The 18,621-nt window shown below is 37.0% G+C and overlaps 2 protein-coding genes across 2 annotated transcripts; one reads left to right on the top strand and one right to left on the bottom strand.

The window, feature by feature from the left end:
- Positions 1–372: 372 nt before the first annotated feature.
- LOC143751535 (dynein axonemal assembly factor 3-like) lies at positions 373–3,146 on the bottom strand. Its single transcript, XM_077244085.1, has 6 exons — positions 3,075–3,146; positions 1,790–1,912; positions 1,365–1,587; positions 1,118–1,187; positions 942–1,016; positions 373–856 (listed from the first exon to the last, which is right to left on the bottom strand). The coding sequence occupies exons 1-6, from the start codon at positions 3,144–3,146 to the stop codon at positions 718–720; spliced, it is 702 nt and encodes a 233-aa protein (XP_077100200.1). The 3' UTR covers positions 373–717.
- A 435-nt stretch (positions 3,147–3,581) lies between these two features.
- Positions 3,582–18,173, top strand: LOC143752221 (uncharacterized). Its single transcript, XM_077245352.1, has 5 exons — positions 3,582–3,677; positions 12,350–12,937; positions 17,509–17,556; positions 17,696–17,758; positions 18,059–18,173. The coding sequence occupies exons 2-5, from the start codon at positions 12,376–12,378 to the stop codon at positions 18,079–18,081; spliced, it is 696 nt and encodes a 231-aa protein (XP_077101467.1). The 5' UTR covers positions 3,582–3,677; positions 12,350–12,375; the 3' UTR covers positions 18,082–18,173.
- The last annotated feature ends 448 nt before the right edge of the window (positions 18,174–18,621 follow it).

The raw sequence follows: 18,621 nt of genomic DNA on the forward strand, positions 1-18,621 counted from the left end.
ATTAAAAATGAACATATATCGGTATGGTGGCCAAAATGTCACTACTCTGGGTTGATTTATTTAATCAACTGTCTTGGTTTTTGTTGTTTTGTTTCATTTTCACTTTTTGTTCTCCTTTTTTTGCAATTATTGCCACATTGGACTTATATTATTTGTTTAGCATCTTTTGTTTGTAGTTGTTTTTTCCTATATTACTTTAGTTAACTTAGGTCTATTACTTTAGTGTTCCCATTGTTGTAAAGTTTGTTCTGTTATCTTGACCTAAGAAATGTATCCATTTATTTTATATTCATTAATGCATTTATTTTATAGTCATCAATGCATTTATTCATTTTATTTGTTTCTTGAATAACCCATCCACACTTGTTTGTGCATTTGTTGGTCATTTATTCGTTTCAAAGCTAATTTAGGCAACGCTTCATAATAACATTTATTAAAAAGTTAACAAACATGAATACATTTATATAATGCTTAAAATCATTAGTTCATGTACATTCAAGCAGCTAGAAACTATAAAATTATATACATTTTCATATTCATATTTAAATGTTTGTTAAAGTTATGAAGTCTTGGTTAATTAAATCTTCCATTAAGACAAATTTCAATTTCTATTCTGAAATGGTCTTTTTTTGTTGTTGTTGTAATTTATAAAATGAATATGACTGATGTAGTGCAGTGTATGTTTGTAAAGTGTGTATCTGAAAGTGTGCGAATCCTTCAGTCATTTTTCCGTGTGAATACTGCATATACGTCACTGCTCTGGTCGTGGTTTGCAGTGAATCCTGATTCTCCAGCGATCTCCTTCACTTTGTCAGCAAAACACGACACTTGCTCTTTTGAAAGGTCCAACAGGAAGCTGAACAAGAAAAACAGTGACAATGAGCATTCAGGAGTTTTGCTTGTAAGCTATGCATCAAAATGTGTGTGTGTGTTGGACCCACTTTGCTAACTCTATTAGCAGAGCAGCATCAGGCGCTGCGATCTCTCTCAGAGAAGAATCAAGCTGATGAACCATACTGAGAAAACAGAGATTGTGTTATTATCAGACAGTTTACACTGGTCACTTACACACAAACTCAAGTACTGTTTCTGTGAGCTGCATATCAACAGGCGTCACCTGGCTGAACAGAAGATGCTCTTGAACAAGTTCCTATATTTGTTTTTGAGGGGAAGTTTTTTGAGTGATTCTGGAGACAGAAATGACACTTTCACTCTCAGGTTCAGCAAATATGCAAAAACACAAGAACCCAAAGCAAATGTGTTGAAAACTCTCAAAACTATCAAAAGCAGCAGTTTGATTTGTTTAAAGCACTTCACTGGCAGTGGCAATAGATCTACATTGTTGTGACATAATAGGACATTACCAAGTGCTTGTGTGTGTTGTTCTGCTGGATGTTGCTCAGTTTCTGAGTGAGTTTGAGAGGAAGGTGGATCATTCTGTATCTTCTCTTCTGTTATGAGACGGTCTGTGGATTGACAGCAGGAACTTGAAGGGTTTGGAACATCTTCATTCAGTAAAGAGCTCTCTCTAGTGGCAAGACATTCAAACAACGCCAGGACGTTCACTTCTGAAATATCCTGAGCCGTCTGAGAGAGAAAGATGGCCAGAGAAGGGTAAATCATGATGTAAATGTTATTGCAATATAAATATCATGCAGTATAAATGACAAGCTATAAAGATAAGTCCTACATCTGGTCTTGGACAGAGAAAATAAGTAATGCAATATAATGATTTTTTTTTCATGAGGTTTTTGTTTGTAACTTAATTTTGGGAGTATTAAATTGTCACCTTTACATGTTGATTGTTCTGTTTCTTCAGTAGGTCTTTGTTATCGGTCTCTATGCCGAAGGACAGATATGGACTGGAGACGATGTCCCCCCAATATCCCCTAACAGCAACCTGATCTCCTTTCTGGTACAAACAGTTTCATGAAAGTGTATCATGGGCCACAACCAGGGGCGTAGCACCAAATTTTGGGCCCTGGGTACACACCATCTTGCTGGGCCCCAGTACCAAATACCATAGTGATACCAATGGGTGGGGTATTGCATTTTTAACATAAAAACACTTAAAATGTAAACAAATGGTTGCTAAAATGTTACCCTGGATCACAAAACCAGTCTTAAGTAGCATTGGTATATTTGTGGGAATAGCCAACAATACATTGTATGGTCAAAAAATTATCAATTTTCTTTTATGCCAAAAATCATTAGGATATTAAGTAAAGATCATGTTCCATGAAGATATTTTGTAAATGTCCTACCGTAAATGTATAAAACATTTATTTTTGTGAGTAAATGCAGCACAATCGCGAACATAAATGGACAACTTTAAAGGCGATTTTCTCAATGTTTCGATTTTTCTGCACCCTCAGATTCCAGATAGTCAAATATTTGTATCTCGGCCAAATATTGTCCTATCCTAGCAAACCATACACCAATGGAAAGCTTATTTATTCAGCTTTCATGTGATGTATAAATCTCAATTTCAAAAAAAATGACCTATAAGACTGGTTTAGTCATCCAGGGTCACAAATATCCTTTATTGTCACAATACCTTTTTTTAAAGTGTATCCTAAGTACAGGTTAGGCTAATTGATGATTATTTGTCTGCTTAAAATAAATGCAGACTATAGAATCGCAGGGTACACTAACCGCCAAACTAGACATTCAGTCTTTGAATTACTTTTTTAAAAAAAGTCATTTTCAAGAGAACTGAGAACAATCCTGTACTTAATGTAAGAGCGTGCGCGCGCTAATTTGCATAACAATGCTTTAAAATAGGCGCTAACGATCTGTGTTTTCGGGGGTGTTAGATTTTGACAATGGAGGGGAATATACAGTGTTTTCATGTAAACTTCTGACTCTGGGGAGAACCGCAGCAGTAACAATGTCAATTCTCGATGATGCATATGGAGCTCACCTTTCTTTTAAAAAAAGCTGAGTGAGCAACTGCTTGCCCTCATTTGCCTTTCTCTCTTTAATCTTCTTTTCGTTTTTGAGCCCCTGATTTTCCTTTTTTTAAGGAAAGACATGACTCTTCCCCTGTCTTCCTAGTTCCTATCACGGCTCACTCCAGCTCCTGTCTCATCAACTGATTCACCGCAGGACCGCAGCAGAAGCACCTGGCCTGCTGGTCGTACCATTTACATTGATTCGAGAGGGGTGGTGGCGCCCTGCACAGCATGGAATTTTTTTTTAATACCAAACCAATGCCTAACTACAAGTTTAGTTTTGCACAGGAACTTTTTTTTATTTTGACATTAATGCTATACAAATGTTAGTGCATGTATATATATGTATAGAAAACTGACTTTTTAGAACCCCCCCCCCCCCTGCCTCGGGCCCTGGCCACAACTATTACTGTAAAGTGAAATGTTTGAGTAATTTGAAATATATAAGAAGAATTAAACGATTTGTCCATAAAACGCATAAAAAGTTTACCAGCCAGTAGATCTGTAGGCCACATAAGAAGTAACAAGTCAGACAACTGTATTCCAAGGATGAAGACCTGCTTTGGGTTAAACGAATAACGCGCATTTCATAGTAAATGCAAAACCTGAAAAACTGGTTTTAGTTACGGAAACTGTGCGTTTAACTTTCGATTAAGATTCAGTAAACGTTGCTCCAACAACTGGTCTAAGATCATTCTGGGTGATAGGACAATAAAAGCCAAGGTGAGCTACAGTCTAAAATAAATAGCCTACTTACCCCTTTTTTTTGCTGTCGTTAGATCTGCCAGAAGTCTCTTATTTCTGTGAGTTTTAATGCTGGGTGACGGTGACTCCTAACTTATCTAACTTACTCCCAGATCTTTCTTAACACAACTTGGGCTATATCGACACTGAATATTCGTTGTAGCCTAATAAATCTACCAAATCCATAAGGATTCATTGAGGAGTTTAAGTAATCTAGTATCTACGAGGACCGAAGCTACTTATTTCTGAAAAGTCATTGTCTGGAAGTGAAAGTAAAACAAGAGAAAAAATACGTAGGCTATAGAATATTTTCGTCTGTTTTTCTTATCAATTCAAAAGGTCACGACGATGATTCTATGGACTTCGTTTAAACGCTACACGATTATTAGGACTGAGTGAGCGTTTTGCGCTAAAGAAGTAGGCTATATAGGCTACTGTTACTAGGTCAGTGTTTTTGCCTGATGTCTATCTTTTCTCCCAGTAGGGTGCAGTAACGCTCATTTAACCTTCATTTAGGTTAATGCATTTGTGCGAAATGTGACTATAAGTTACTTTATTATAAATAAAAAATGTAGTCTGTTATGTTTAAATAATCATCAGATGTTGTAGGGTAATTAATGTTTTGTTATTCCTTAGCCTATATTTGTACTTTGTTTTGGTTAATGAGATTCCCCCTTCCATGCGTTATATAAAGTGCTTTGAGTGCTGAGAAAAGTGCTAGATATAGATGTAGCATATTATTATTATTTTTAAATTCTGCTTGTGGTTGGGTTTAGTATCTTGATGTTTATAGCATTCATTTTTTACACTCATGGACATAAAATGTAAATGAGAGAAATCGACAGAAAGGCTATGGCTACATTACTGAAGCATGTGTTAACATGAAGTGGTATTGATTATCTGTGGTGTAATGCTGGATGTTTTAAACTAAGAAGGGGACAGACACCTTTTCAAATTTATCATTGTTTGATGTTGCAGGCTAATCTATCATTAAAAATACAAGAATGTGAATTTATGATGAATATTTTTACAAACCATGACCACTTGTTTTGTTTACATTTATTATGCTAAACTTTTTATTTGGATTGCTTTTGTTAAACTTTCGCTTGTTTATTTTGAACTTCATGTTTGGAATCAATTTTTTTTCAAATAGTTCTCACAGAACAATGAGACAACTTTAAAAAGAAATCTTTAAGTATGCAAAGAGTGAATAAATAAGCATTGTTTCCATTTCATTAACTGAGCTGCTTTCTGGAAATGAAATGAACAGATTTTCAAGATTAATATAGAAGATATAATAGAAAAAAATGTTTAATGTAACAGTAGCACATCTAGCTTGAAGTAACCAAGTTTTTTTTTTTGTCTCACATTTAGATTTTTCCCTTACATGTGTTTTATACATTCTGAACAGTTTAATTTATTGCTATTTGAATTTACCGCTCACATCAGTGTAGATTAACATCAAGATAAGATGTGAGGAGACATTCATTGTAATTATTTTCTAGTCTAACAGTGGATTTTCGGCCTCAGAGTTCCAGAAATATAAAAAATGGCTGAAGGTGGAGAAGTTTCAGAAATGAATCAAAGCAAAGGCAAGGAACAAAACAAATCTTACATTAGAAAAATGACAGGAATGATATTTAATTGTCTCTTGCCAGTCTGATATTGAATTTTCTGAACCTGGAGACCCTTCAGGTTTTATTTCTTACACTAGTAAAGATATATCACATTATATCACTTTTCCAAAGCTTGCTTTAACAGAAATGTAAATGCAAAATGGTGTCGTACTTTAATGGATTTTTTGCTTTTTGACACAAAGTTCCAATAAATAGTTTAAGTTTGATAAATTGAAAAAGATAATGGTTGTTTAAATACTCAGTAGTTTTATGGCTTTAATGGGTACCATTTATGCCTTTGACAATAAATGTATCTGTCTAGCTGAAGACTTTAGTTTTGTGATTTCTGTGTCTGCTGAACCTGGAGTAGACGACATCTTACCTGTTCATCTCTCACCTGAAACCAGTGCCATGAACACAGGGCCGGCCCGAGGCATAAGCGAACTAAATTTTAAATTTTTGTTTTTTTTAGATGACTTAAACCACAAGTGACATAAATGAATGAATGAATATGAATGAATGAATAATTCAAGACAAGAAAATTCTGATTTCATGATCAATATACGTACCTGCAAACAACTGCTGCTGTGTCTGCCAGCGTTTAAAGGTATTGTAGGTAGAAATCCCAAAAAATACTTTTTTCCAATTTTTTTCAAACTGTCTTTATATATCAATGCATAATTAAAATGTAAGTACTCTGGAAAATAAATTATAAAAATCGAGTGTCTGTAGTTCTCTCAGGACTGTAATAAACACAGCTCATTATTCCAACCGGGACGAAAGAAATGATTGGCTGGGGCGACTGTCACTCTCCCTCGCTACCATGGATACCACCTCTGCTGATACAGGAGGAGCCCAAATGCGCGCACCCGTTTGAAAAGGAACGGAAGCTAGGAATAACAAACAATTATGGCAGAGAAAGAACAGTCACAATTCTCAGTAACGTTACCTGCATATAGAGGCAGCGAAGTCAAACGAGTTAAAAAAAGGAAGACAGTATTTGAAAAGGCTATGAACAAAAAGTCTTTGGATAAATAAAGAAATCATAAGAGAGTCGGCGTGGCTTTCCAGCGTCGGCTACTACTGAGTGATCTCAAGGGGCTGAAAAGTGACTCCATGATGGCTTTATTTCTGCTGGACAGGTAATCTTGCTGTTTTCATTTTGATGGCATTTATTTTTTCATGAAGCATGTATCACTAGCACACCTAACTACCTAATATAGCTACCTAACGTTACGTAGCATAACAAACGGTACTGGCTTAGCTATGACAGTGTAACTTTGGTGTCGACTAGTATAACGTTACTGTTAGTGAGCCAGGGTTGAGACGATAAATAAGCAATAGGCCTATCTGCAGTCGAAAGCTGTTTTATTTAATTTCGCCGAATCTAACTTTAGGTTAAAAAGTTTAGGGGATCTATTTTTATACCTAGCTTTACCCTCTGCCTAAACTGTGTTCCTATTTTCACCGTGAACTCTACCTACTCCGTTTTTTCACGTTTGGTTTGTTGTTATATGCTCTACATATGTTTACATATGTCTTTATTAGAGCCCGACCGATATGGATTTTTGGGGGCCGATACCGATATTAGGGAGTAAAAAAAGCCAGATACCGATATATCGGCCGATATTATTTATGTGTATATTATAATACAGTAGCAATATTATTTATGTGTATTATAGTACAGTATACCAGTCAAAAGTTTGGACACTTTCCTATTGGTGTGTACAAACTTTTGATGGGTACTTTACACAGTAGCTATAAACAGAATAAATATATTTTATAAATACGTTTTGCAATGATCACTCAAATGTGGTAATCAAACACTTGTGTGACACAGATATGTAATGGAGGCAGGGGGAATGATAGAATGAGAATTATTCAGCTGAGCTGTTACCAAACTAGTTTGCATTGCATGTTATATTATATTATATTATATTCTAAATACTGTTGCATAATCTTCACTAACGACGACTTTGTCTTTTAATTTAGTCATAACTTGTATCAATAAATATATAAAAAGTGTCACTGACAAAACCTTATTATCTTCTATTTTTACTCTTAATTCCTCTAATCTCTACCAGTGGAGGAAGAACTCAGATCTTTTTACTAAAGTAAAATGAATAATATCATAATGAAAACGTTTTTAATTACATATGTACAGTACTTTTATACTATTTTAAATAATTAGTAAGCAAAATGTACTAAACGTGAAACTAGGCTACTCTTAATGCAAAATGGCCCTATATAAAGTGTTATAATTATATAGATTTTTGGAATATTGCTTGATGTTGTAACGTAGCGTTATCAGGCAGAATGAGCTTTAACACTGTGTCTACACCGGACGCGGCCGTTACTGCTCGCGTCGCAACAGCTGTTTACCCTAGACAAAGCAGAATCAGTTTACTGTCGGAGATCGCTCGCGCCACGCATTTTAATCAATGTTTCATCAACCAATTGCCTTAATAAATAAGAAGAAGGCCTAAATATAGCAGACAATATAATCAGGACTTCTCAGCTGCGCGCTTGCAATAGTCACAAGCTCACACAATACGTGACAGAGGCTTGTAGCAGAGAAATCAATTCTGTGAATTACACTGCGCATATCACAAGTAGGCTACTACCCACCGGATGAAGAAGGGTTGGCTCTCAGTCTCCACAGGCTACATAAAATATTCATTTTACTTTATTTTATTTTATTTTTCGTGTTTGCATTTATGAGGAAAAAACAATGTCAGACGCGACAGTTCAGCACTACGGACGTGAGCGCTCTGAAAGCGGCACTAATGCTTTGAAACTTTCACATAGACATCAAACAGAAAGCACAAAACCTTTCGTTTCAAAGTGAATTTCGTTTTGTATTAATTGTATCTTCATTTTAATCAATGTTTCATCAGCCATTTGCCTGGATTTAATTTATAAGAAGTAAATTTAGCAGACGATAGATAATCTCGACACGGAGGCGCCTGCGGGTGAACTGGAGCTCGTCTCATATATCTATATTGAAATGTCTACTTTTAAACAGAACAATTCAAAACGAAAGACAGACAGACTCATGTAATCGTATGAAATGTGCATTTCTCTCTGGCGCGCGCTCACTGAAGATCGCGAGTCAGCATCGTCAACTTCATCTTTGGCTGACACTGACTAAAAACACTTGTTTATTAATAAACAATTAAAATGTCTCCTTGCTATATTTGTTGTATTCATAATCATTATTTTTGCCAGTTCTTGTGACAGCTTTTAGGTGCTTTATTGGCAGCGCCACCCTTACATGAATCACCGTACCCGCATTTTTTAAAATATTCATTTATCGGCCATTATAAATGCCGATACCGATAGTTAGGAAAATGCCTAAAATCGGCCGATAATATCGGCCCGCCGATATATCGGTCGGGCTCTAGTCTTTATGTTGTATCTGTATGTGCTATACAATATATGTTGTGTGTGTGTGTGTTATATTATCTTGGGTCTGCAATGCAGTTGTGAGAAGGTGTTTGAGTGTATGTAATTCAGTTTATCTGTAAACAATCTTATGTTATGAATCTTACAAATTCACCTTCATCACAGTGTAACTGATAGTAACGGCAAACGTGTATCAATGAAGCTATAGCTTTGCCTTATATTGAGTTTGATTCCGTTACGAGCTAGTAAAATATTTTAAACTTTACAAGTATCGTTATGCGAGCTGGATAGTGAGTACTAACAGCCATGTTAATTGTTTATATTCATACTGATAAAGTTAGTTATTTTATTACTTGTGATTTTGACATGATGTCACTACATCTGGTAAAGCTGGTAAACACGTCCGACTCTTCCAGCTGAGCGAATGGCCGGGATCGCGCGTTCATTTGTTTTGGGGGCGTGGCTTTGGAAGGAGCCGAGTAGGGAGGGAGTGGGAGTTAATGGAATAATGAGCTGTGTTTATTGTAGTCCTAAGAGGACTACAGACACTCGATTTTTATAATTTCTTTTCCAGAGTACTTACATTTTAATTATGCATTGATATATAAAGACAGTTTAAACAAATTTTGACAAAAAGTATTTTTGTGGATTTCTACCTACAATACCTTTAAGTCATGCGCATAATCTTGACACCTCGCGAGTCCATAGACAATTCGTGCGCAACTGCGCATAGTCACGGTATCGGTTTAAGTTGGAGAAAATAGCCGCAGAGGAACTTAACCTTCTAGGTGTAAGGGTAGCAGTTTGAATAAATAATAAACATAGCAGTTTGAACTCTTCTCCACTTTATTATACCACACATGATCAGATCACTAACTCCAAAACCCCCGACACTCCGATACAAAGTGCGCACTACCCATTCCTATCTACGGCAAGACCCGAGGGGAAAAATAGATTGCATACACACATACAACGAGCGCCAGTACATCATTACCGGTATAATAGTAACATACTTTCTGTCATGTACAATCCAACAAAGTCTGTTACAATAATAATAATAAAAAAGATTTTGAGGACAGTTACACTGTATTGAGACAGTTGAGAAATAATAATAATATTTTTACAGTTTTCAACAATAATTGTCATTGTTGAACCCTTGCTCTTATTATGTTTCTGATTTCTCAGTTTTGTCATTATTTTTTGCAAGTAATTTATTTTATATGTTTTGAGACAGTTTGTTTTAAGAAGTTTCAAAGAGTTAGTAAAAGAGTAAAGTAAAAGTTAAACTTTTTTATTTAAGTAGGCATCTATTTTTTATTAAGTATTTATTTTGTATTAATACATAACCTCACTGTATTCATTTATAATATATCATTATTGCGTGACATTTGTGTCAATAATTGTCAAGCACAGGTGACTTCGCGTAGTGGGAGAGGGCCCCCAAATCAAATTCTGCTTAGGGCCCCCAAAAGGCTCGGGCCAGCTCTGCATGAACATCAGATGGTATAGAGGGACAGAGCTCATTTATCAGTATATGAACGGGCTGTAGAGTCCAAATAGTGACTATGAGAACCGAGTGATTCTGTCTATCCAGGCCCTGGAGAGAGGAAATCTTTTTCTGACTTTGAGAAATGTCCAGGAGTCAGATTCAGGAGACAACAAACAAACAAACAACAAACAAACCTAATATAGCCGCAAACTGATTGTTGGGGTCCAAGCACGAACGATTCATGAAGACGATCATATTATTTATGTATTAAATTACAATAGACAAATAATATTGTCTGTTTATTTTAATTGGACCGCAATACATTCAGTCATGTCTGGCAACTTGACAAATATGTTTTCAGTATCATTAGATTTGTAAAAAAAAAATAAAGGTAGTTCAGAGATCACAGATTTCTTTGCAAACTGATTAGACTTAGATTATATAAGACATTCAATTGTAGGAATCTACACTGCTCAAAAAAAATAAAGGGAACACTTAAACACAATGTAACTCCAAGTCAATCACTTCTGTGAAATCAAACTGTCCACTTAGGAAGCAACACTGATTGACAATCAATTTCACATGCTGTTGTGCAAATGGAATAGGCAACATGTGAAATTATAGGCAATTAGCAAGACACGCCCAATAAAGGAGTGGACTCCATGAGAGTGGTATGAGGGCCCGACGTCCGCAGGTGGGCTGGCGAGCACATGGAGGGCTGTGCGGCCCCCCCAAAGAAATGCCACACCATTACTTACCCACCGCCAAACTGGTCATGCTGGAGGATGTTGCAGGCAGCAGAACGTTCTCCACGACGTCTCCAGACTCTGTCACGTCTGTCACATGTGCTCAGAGTGAACCTGCTTTCATCTGTGAAGAGCACAGGGCGCCAGTGGCAGATATGCCAATCTTGGTGCTCTCTGGCAAATGCCAAACGTCCTGCACGGTGTTGGGCTGGAAGCACAACCCCCACCTGTGGACGTCAGGCCCTCATACAACCCTCATGGAGTCTGTTTCTGACCGTTTGAGCAGACACATGCACATTTGTGGCCTGCTGAAGGTCATTTTGCAGGGCTCTGGCAGTGCTTCTCCTTCTCCTCCTTCTCCTCCTTGCACAAAGGCGGAAGTAGCGGTCCTGCTGCTGGGTTGTTGCACTCCTACGGCCTCCTCCACATCTCCTGATGTACTGGCCTGTCTCCTGGTAGCGCCTCCATGCTCTGGACACTACGCTGACCGACACAGCAAACCTTCTTGCAACAGCTCGCATTGATGTGCCATCCCGGATGAGCTCCTCTACCTGAGCCACTTGTGTAGGTTGTAGACTCCGTCTCATGCTACCACTAGAGTGAAAGCACCGCCAGCATTCAAAAGTGACCAAAACATCAGCCAGGAAGCATAGGAACTGAGAAGTGGTCTGTGGTCACCACCTGCAAAACCACTCCTTTATTGGGCGTGTCTTGCTAATTGCCTATAATTTCCACCTGTTGTCTATTCCATTTGCACAACAGCATGTGAAATTGATTGTCAATCAGTGTTGCTTCCTAAGTGTACAGTTTGATTTCACAGAAGTGTGATTGACTTAGTTACATTGTGTTGTTTAAGTTTTCCCTTTATTTATTTTTTGAGCACTGTAGATTCATACCATTGAATGTCTTATATAATCTAAGTCTAATCAGTTTGCAAAGAAATATGTGCAGTATATAATGAATTTGATGCAGTCCATCTGTAGAACCATTATCTATTTTTGGGAGCTGCAATCAGTCAGCAAGAAGAAAACTACATACAAATATAATGTCTTGATGGAAATCTAAAAATTCTGAAAAGTTTGTTTATGGGTTAAGTTTAGATGAGAGAAATTATCATTATATTAGTATAAAAACAAGCCAACATAAGGTTAGGTCTGAGAAAGGAAAGTCCTCATCATTATGGCAAAACAAATATTTGTTTGTGTGAGGTTACATTTTATCTGAAAGTGCATGAGGACGATCAGAGAATCATACTGCCATATCTTACTGTAACTGTAACTGCAATGAAATAATAATTATTTTTCTAGGATTAAAATAATTATTTTAAATTCTTTAGCTTTTTTTGTGATTTAAAAAGTTAAATTACAAAATTCTCTACCTTTTGATTTCCTGCAGGGGAGAGGCAGCTGCAGAGAGAGATAATGGAAGAGCAGAGAGAGAATGAGAAACGGAAACTGGAGAGACGGATAATTAAACTGGAACTGGAGAAAAAGGTAAAGGAACTGAAACTGGAGAAACAGATAAAGGAACTGAAACTGGAGAAACAGATAAAGGAACTGGAACTGAAGAAACAGATAAAGGAAATGGAACTGGAACTAGAGAAAGAGATAAAGAAACTGGAACTGGATAAACAGATAAAGGAACTGGAACTGGAGAAACAGATAAAGGAACTGGAACTGGAGAAACAGACAAAGGAACTGGAACTGGAGAAACAAATAAAGGAACTGGAACTGGAGAAACAGATAAAGGAACTGGAACTGGAGAAACAGACAAAGGAACTGGATCTGGAGAAACAGATAAAGGAAATGGAACTGGAGAGACGGACAATGAAACTGGAAATGGAGAAACCGATTAAGGAATTGGAACTGAAGAAACAGACAATGAAACTGGAAATGGAGAACCATATAAAGGAACTGGAGGAATGGATGGAGGATCCGGAGAGACAAATAAAGGAACTTTCTTCACCCACTCATGCATTACATGGTAATGATAGATCAGAAAAAATCTTTTGAAAGTATCTTCCAGATCATTATAATTCTATGCTGTAAGGCCCAATCAGTCCAACTTTAGTTTCCGATAAGCAGGTGAAGGTTTACTATATGTAGCAAATTAGCTCTAAAGAAATATTAATAACCAATCATAACTTGTTATAATTGATTTTGAATATTTGGATTAGTTAATAGAATTACCTTAATGTAGTAAAATTAATATTACAATCAATCAACCTATTCGTCCCATGAACAAGCAAGCAGAGAATCAAAACCAAATACATATTGTGCACAAGTTTTATTAACTAAATCACGAACACATAACTAACATACAAACAATAACACATATGGGTAGATGTTAAATGACAATATGATAAACAAGTGGAATTAAATTAAGGTACGGAAAAGATTCATTGAACATGAAAAGAACCATCAGCTTATTATTTTAAGAGCACCTCATTAAATGTATACTTGCTTGGCCTTGCAGTGAAAGCATTTCTTGAAGTTCCAGAAAAAGGGTCTTGATGGTTCTGTGAGTGTCAAACGTTGAAGTTGCAATCGTTTTCTTCTCCGTTGGATGAAGAAGATATGATGAACTTGCTTGGTTAGTTTGACTCTTTTCTGGTTGAAAGTTCTCTCTCTCCATGAACACATGGCTGGTTGTGAGTCAAGGCCTGTTGAGGCCACGCAGGACAGCACAGCGCCCCGAACGTACCGAGAAGGCCAAGAGAGGGAAGGGCTTGTGTAGAGGCCATTTAAAACCTGAGAAAGGTCCCACCTTTCAGGGTTGGCTCAACCAATAAGAAAGGGGAAATTTCTAAGCGGGCGATTCCTCTGTTGGGAGCATTTTTGACACTATCTCAAGTGTGGTTAGACATATGCCTTGCCATTTGTGTCCATTTATACTCAGATGGATATAACAAACACACACTGCATTCTAAGAGATGGTGATGTACACTAAAGTATGAGTCATTAAATCGCACAGGGTCCTCGGATGTTAATTTAACCAGAGAAAGTTCAAATGTAAATTTTCCAGAAACATCCTTTGTCTTCTTTGGGAATAGTCTTTATTCATTCCTGACTTTCTGGCATCTGCCTTACAGTTCTTTCAGTCTTACAGTTCCATCCTTGACGCTTTGGGTCAAATTCAGATGAGTCCCTTCAGGGTCACTGTTAGATGTTTGTTATAATCCTTTAGATGTATAGTTAAAAATTGTCTTTGCAAGGTTAGCAGCTGTAGAAACCTTCAGAAAGCTGTGTTCACCTGCAGAACACCTAGTCTTACCAGGTGTATGTGGCTTGAGTTCAGCAGGTGGATGAATGCGTTCAGTTTTTTTACCTGTGGTTCAGCCTAGAATGTGATAACAGTTCATAGAGTCAATCTTGGTCTTTGCGACTTGTTCAGTTAATGTTTCATTTCTTAATGGAGAAACTTCTGCTTGTGTGGCACCTTCCCGATAATCTGACCCTTCTTGACCAATCCTGTCTCCTCGAACGGTGCGGTTGTCTGGGCAGACCTCAATGGATGAAGGGGTTTCTTTTTGGTCAGACGCTGCTTGGTGTGAGACACCTGAAAAGCATATTAAACGCAACTTAACGACTGAACACTAATGAATTTAAAGCCGTTATAGGAAATGCATAGGAACACTAAATGCAACAAAACAAAAACATTGGATTCTTGTCAGCAAGTGCGATTTGTTACATCTGGTTTCAAGTGTTTCTCAAGGTCATGTAAGGTAGAGTGGTCCCATTATAAGCATCCAATTCTTTACTACCATTGTGATGGAGTTAAATGGTAGTGGCATTTAAGTATTCTTGGTCTGAATTGCTTAAAGGAAATGTAGCAAAAGGTCAGTTGAACTTACATATTTAAATAGATGGTATGCATCAATAAACCATATTATAATAACAATAATAATATTAAATCAAAATAATGAAGGTATATATAATAATCGCTGTGTTTGTTCAGGAATCTTCCAATGCACGCCAAATGTAGATCTAAGATTTTTAAGAAGTTATGTGAAACATGCTTAGTCATAGAATGGAGATTGTGCATTCATTGCAACAGGTGTGTGTGTGTGTGTGTGTGTGTGTGTGTGTGTGTGTGTGTGTGTGTGTGTGTGTGTGTGTGTGTGTGTGTGTGTGTGTGTGTGTTATGGTGGCTAAGCCACAGTCAATGACATGGTCAAATTGTAAATTTTGTAATGGATTGAAGTGCTTGAACTTCAAATCTATCTGTTTTTGATAATGTTTCTGTTATTATTGGTATGTTGTGAAACTAGGGGTCCTCTGGTTTGCCAACCACCCTAACAAATATCAGAAAGTTTAAACACTTAATATCAGGTCTGCCTCTGCTTAAGAAATTGCATCATTGTTTTGTGACTGTAGCCATTCATTTGTATATTAAAGTGTTTTCCCAGGATTGCCCAGAGGGTTGTTAATAGCGTATGCTATGTGTGTCTTTGTTAGACTGTCATCATGGGATTAACTTTACTGTCCTATGTGTGTGAAGCTATCCGGATCTGTTAGTGTGAAGATGGAAAATAGATCTATAGTAACACATTTGGACTCTATGCCATTTTTGTCTTCTATGATGTGTAGTCTTCAGCCTGGCTAGACTTGATCTATTCCAGGTGTTGTGGTGGAGGTGTGTGTTCTGTGTTCATGTCTGGGAGATGGGTGGAATCTAATCTATAACAATTGTGTTGCATAATTTAGTTCCAGTTCTACAGTGGGAGGCCATACTTATGTATCGATGTACTACTGTGAGGTCTTGGCGGAATAGTTTTGCTACGCTGCTGCTGCTGCTTTAATTGCTGCTGCTGTAGAGCAAGTACGGGACTTGCTTCTGCCAATACATACACGACACGCTGCTGTGAGCAAGACACGCTGCTGCTGTACAATAGTGAAGGGTTTCTGAAGCGCGCTGCACTGCTAAGGAAAATGCTACCCAAGTATTTTAAGGTTGAGCAGCGAGCTCATTGGCTACTGATACGGCAGGAGACAATCAGCTGTGCCCTATAGATGATGATGTGAACAGGTGATTTAAAGGACATATTATCCTGCACCATATAGAGTTTCATGCCAGAACTTTGTATTTAATTTTGAAGCTTTCAAAAGCCTCACATTCAGACATGTGAAATTCTTTTATTTGCTTCATTATCATGTTTCACCTGTTTCGGTGTTGCTTGCTTAGCATTTGCTTAGGTGTTGTTCACACATTTGGCTAGTGAAGATCTTTGTGAACTGTAAAGACTGTGGTATTTCTGTCTGATGTTTAGCATTTCACAAACTCCTGGTAAATTTACTTCCATGATCAGATTAAATTTTAGATAGGGCACCCCAGTGAAGAATGATTTGGTTGCTATTACCTGTGCCACTTCTAGTTGTGTTTTTGTAAAGGCAAAAATAAAAGCACACCTCCCTCCCCTCTTGGCACTGGGTAGCGGACCAATGAAATTGAATTGTAAGGATTAATGTATAACCTCTGTATAACCTATAATGTATAACCTTCTCCTATTAATGCCCTGCGTGGCAATTATAATATAATTTATATTATAATTTGGTTTATAATACAATTATATTATATTAAAAAATAATATAAATAAAATAATATTATTTCTGGTCTCTGAAAAGACCAGAACAACTTAGTTGTCAAAGTGTTTTTGCAGTTTTAGTTGCAGTTCAGTTCTTCTCACAAGGCAATTCTTGTGGATTTGCCCTGCAGTCACAGTACTGGCATGCATATTGTGTGTACAACAACAATCAGGCTTAAAGCCAATGAGGTATACGTGGGAAGCCATGGCATGACCAAACCAAAGGTACCGCCAGGGAAGTCATATTGGTTGGCTTATATCTGTAATAGTGGTCATGGCTTCTGACTAGAGATAGTGTTATTTTTATTCAAGTGTATACAGATCTATGGGGACTATACAAAGTATCTTAGATAGAGTAAGTATGAATGCGACCATCTAAGGTATTAGTCAACCTCTGTTTAGTGACCAAAAACTCCAGAGTTTGTGATCGCGGGCCCGCAAACAAATGAATGGCCGGTGCCGTGACCCTGTGAGTCTTTTGCACATGAATGAACAAGTACAATAAGACTAAAGAGTTCAATAGAATAATCAAATCTGTAGCTAAACTACATATAAATGACCAATAGCCAATTGGCATTCTAACCTTAATTCGAAGTTCTGATAAAATGTCAGTTTAATTGGAACTAAATTACTTTGCCACACTGAAAAGACAGTAATGCACAGTAAACCTTCGGGAACTGTCATTGGACCGATTGGGCTGGCCTTAAAATGCAATAAATACAAAAGTAAACTGTGAAGGTCTAAAAGTTTAGAGGTTCTCAACTCTGGCTCTTGAACTCTACTTTTGAGCAGAGTTTTTCTCCAACCCTAATCAGACACGCCTGAACAAGCTGATCAATTTTTCAAAATAACCAGAAAGTTTTAGGCAGGAGTTTGATCAAGGTTGGAGTTAAACTTGAGAGTCAGATTTGAAAACCCCAAGTTTAGAGATCTCTTCTGATTAATTTTGTTTACTTCTTTTCAATTTTAGGTCCTACATCTAGACGTAGAAATAGTATTGATGGAATTCCCCCACGCAGTAAGATAGCAATTCACATGCTCATATGATTCTTGATTGTTTTACTGCAACAGTAATAAAATGGGAATTATGTACAAGTAGATTTGCAAGAGAATGCCATGCTAAATTAAATATCTTAATGTCTTGTGATTGTCTTCAGTGAGTGATGATGGCACACCAGAGACACCCGAAACAGAAGAGGAGAGAGAGACCAGGGACACAAGTGGGTGTATAAGATGCATGCAATTGCTGTTATGTAGTTATAATATGAATAATTATTCTACAACTACAGAAAATATATTGAAATCTGTCTTAGTTTCGTGGTCCACAAGGTAGTAACTACCTATACCAGGAAAGAAACCTTTGTGTATCTGTTTGTTTGAGGTGAAGAGGGGACTTACTGTTAGTTATTACAGTTTATATCATATTTCCAAAACCATATTACAGTTGCATTTGGTTTTTGGATTTAGTTCAAGTTATGTTATGTATTTCCTCTTTCTTTGTTTGTGTGTCAATATTGCAGTGGAAAGAGAAAGTGGTGATTAAAACACAAGACGAACAAGAGGAGGCAAGAACATCATAATCAGTAATGAATGAATCCTCCACAGATATACAGTCACAGGTACAAGAAAAAGAAACAACATCACAATCAGGATATACAACACAAACACCAGAGAGATCTGGAAGACTTTTTCACAGACTGTGCTGACACGTTTTAAAGGTCATCAGCATCCTAAATCCTGCAGTTTTATATATATATATGAATGAATGAATGAATATATATATATATATATATATATATATATATATATATATATATATATTAGTGGTGGGCCGTTATCGGCGTAACGTGCTGCGTTAACGTGAGACTCTTATAAAAAATATCGCTGTTAATCTATTCTCAAAGTTGGGTTGGGATCATAAAATAGCTTTTTCGAATATCGTTATATTTCCTCGCAATTCCATGTGTAGCCTAGTATACTGTATATTTGACATAATTGACGCCGCGCCTACTGTCACAGATCGCGCATGGGTATTTTCCTGTCCGGGACACAAGGTGTATACTTTTACATGTTACGTTGGGCG

The sequence above is a fragment of the Siphateles boraxobius genome, unplaced genomic scaffold (genome assembly GCF_051911475.1).
Source record: "Siphateles boraxobius isolate OS27281-9 unplaced genomic scaffold, OSU_SipBor_1 26, whole genome shotgun sequence".
NCBI classification, from domain to species: domain Eukaryota; kingdom Metazoa; phylum Chordata; class Actinopteri; order Cypriniformes; family Leuciscidae; genus Siphateles; species Siphateles boraxobius.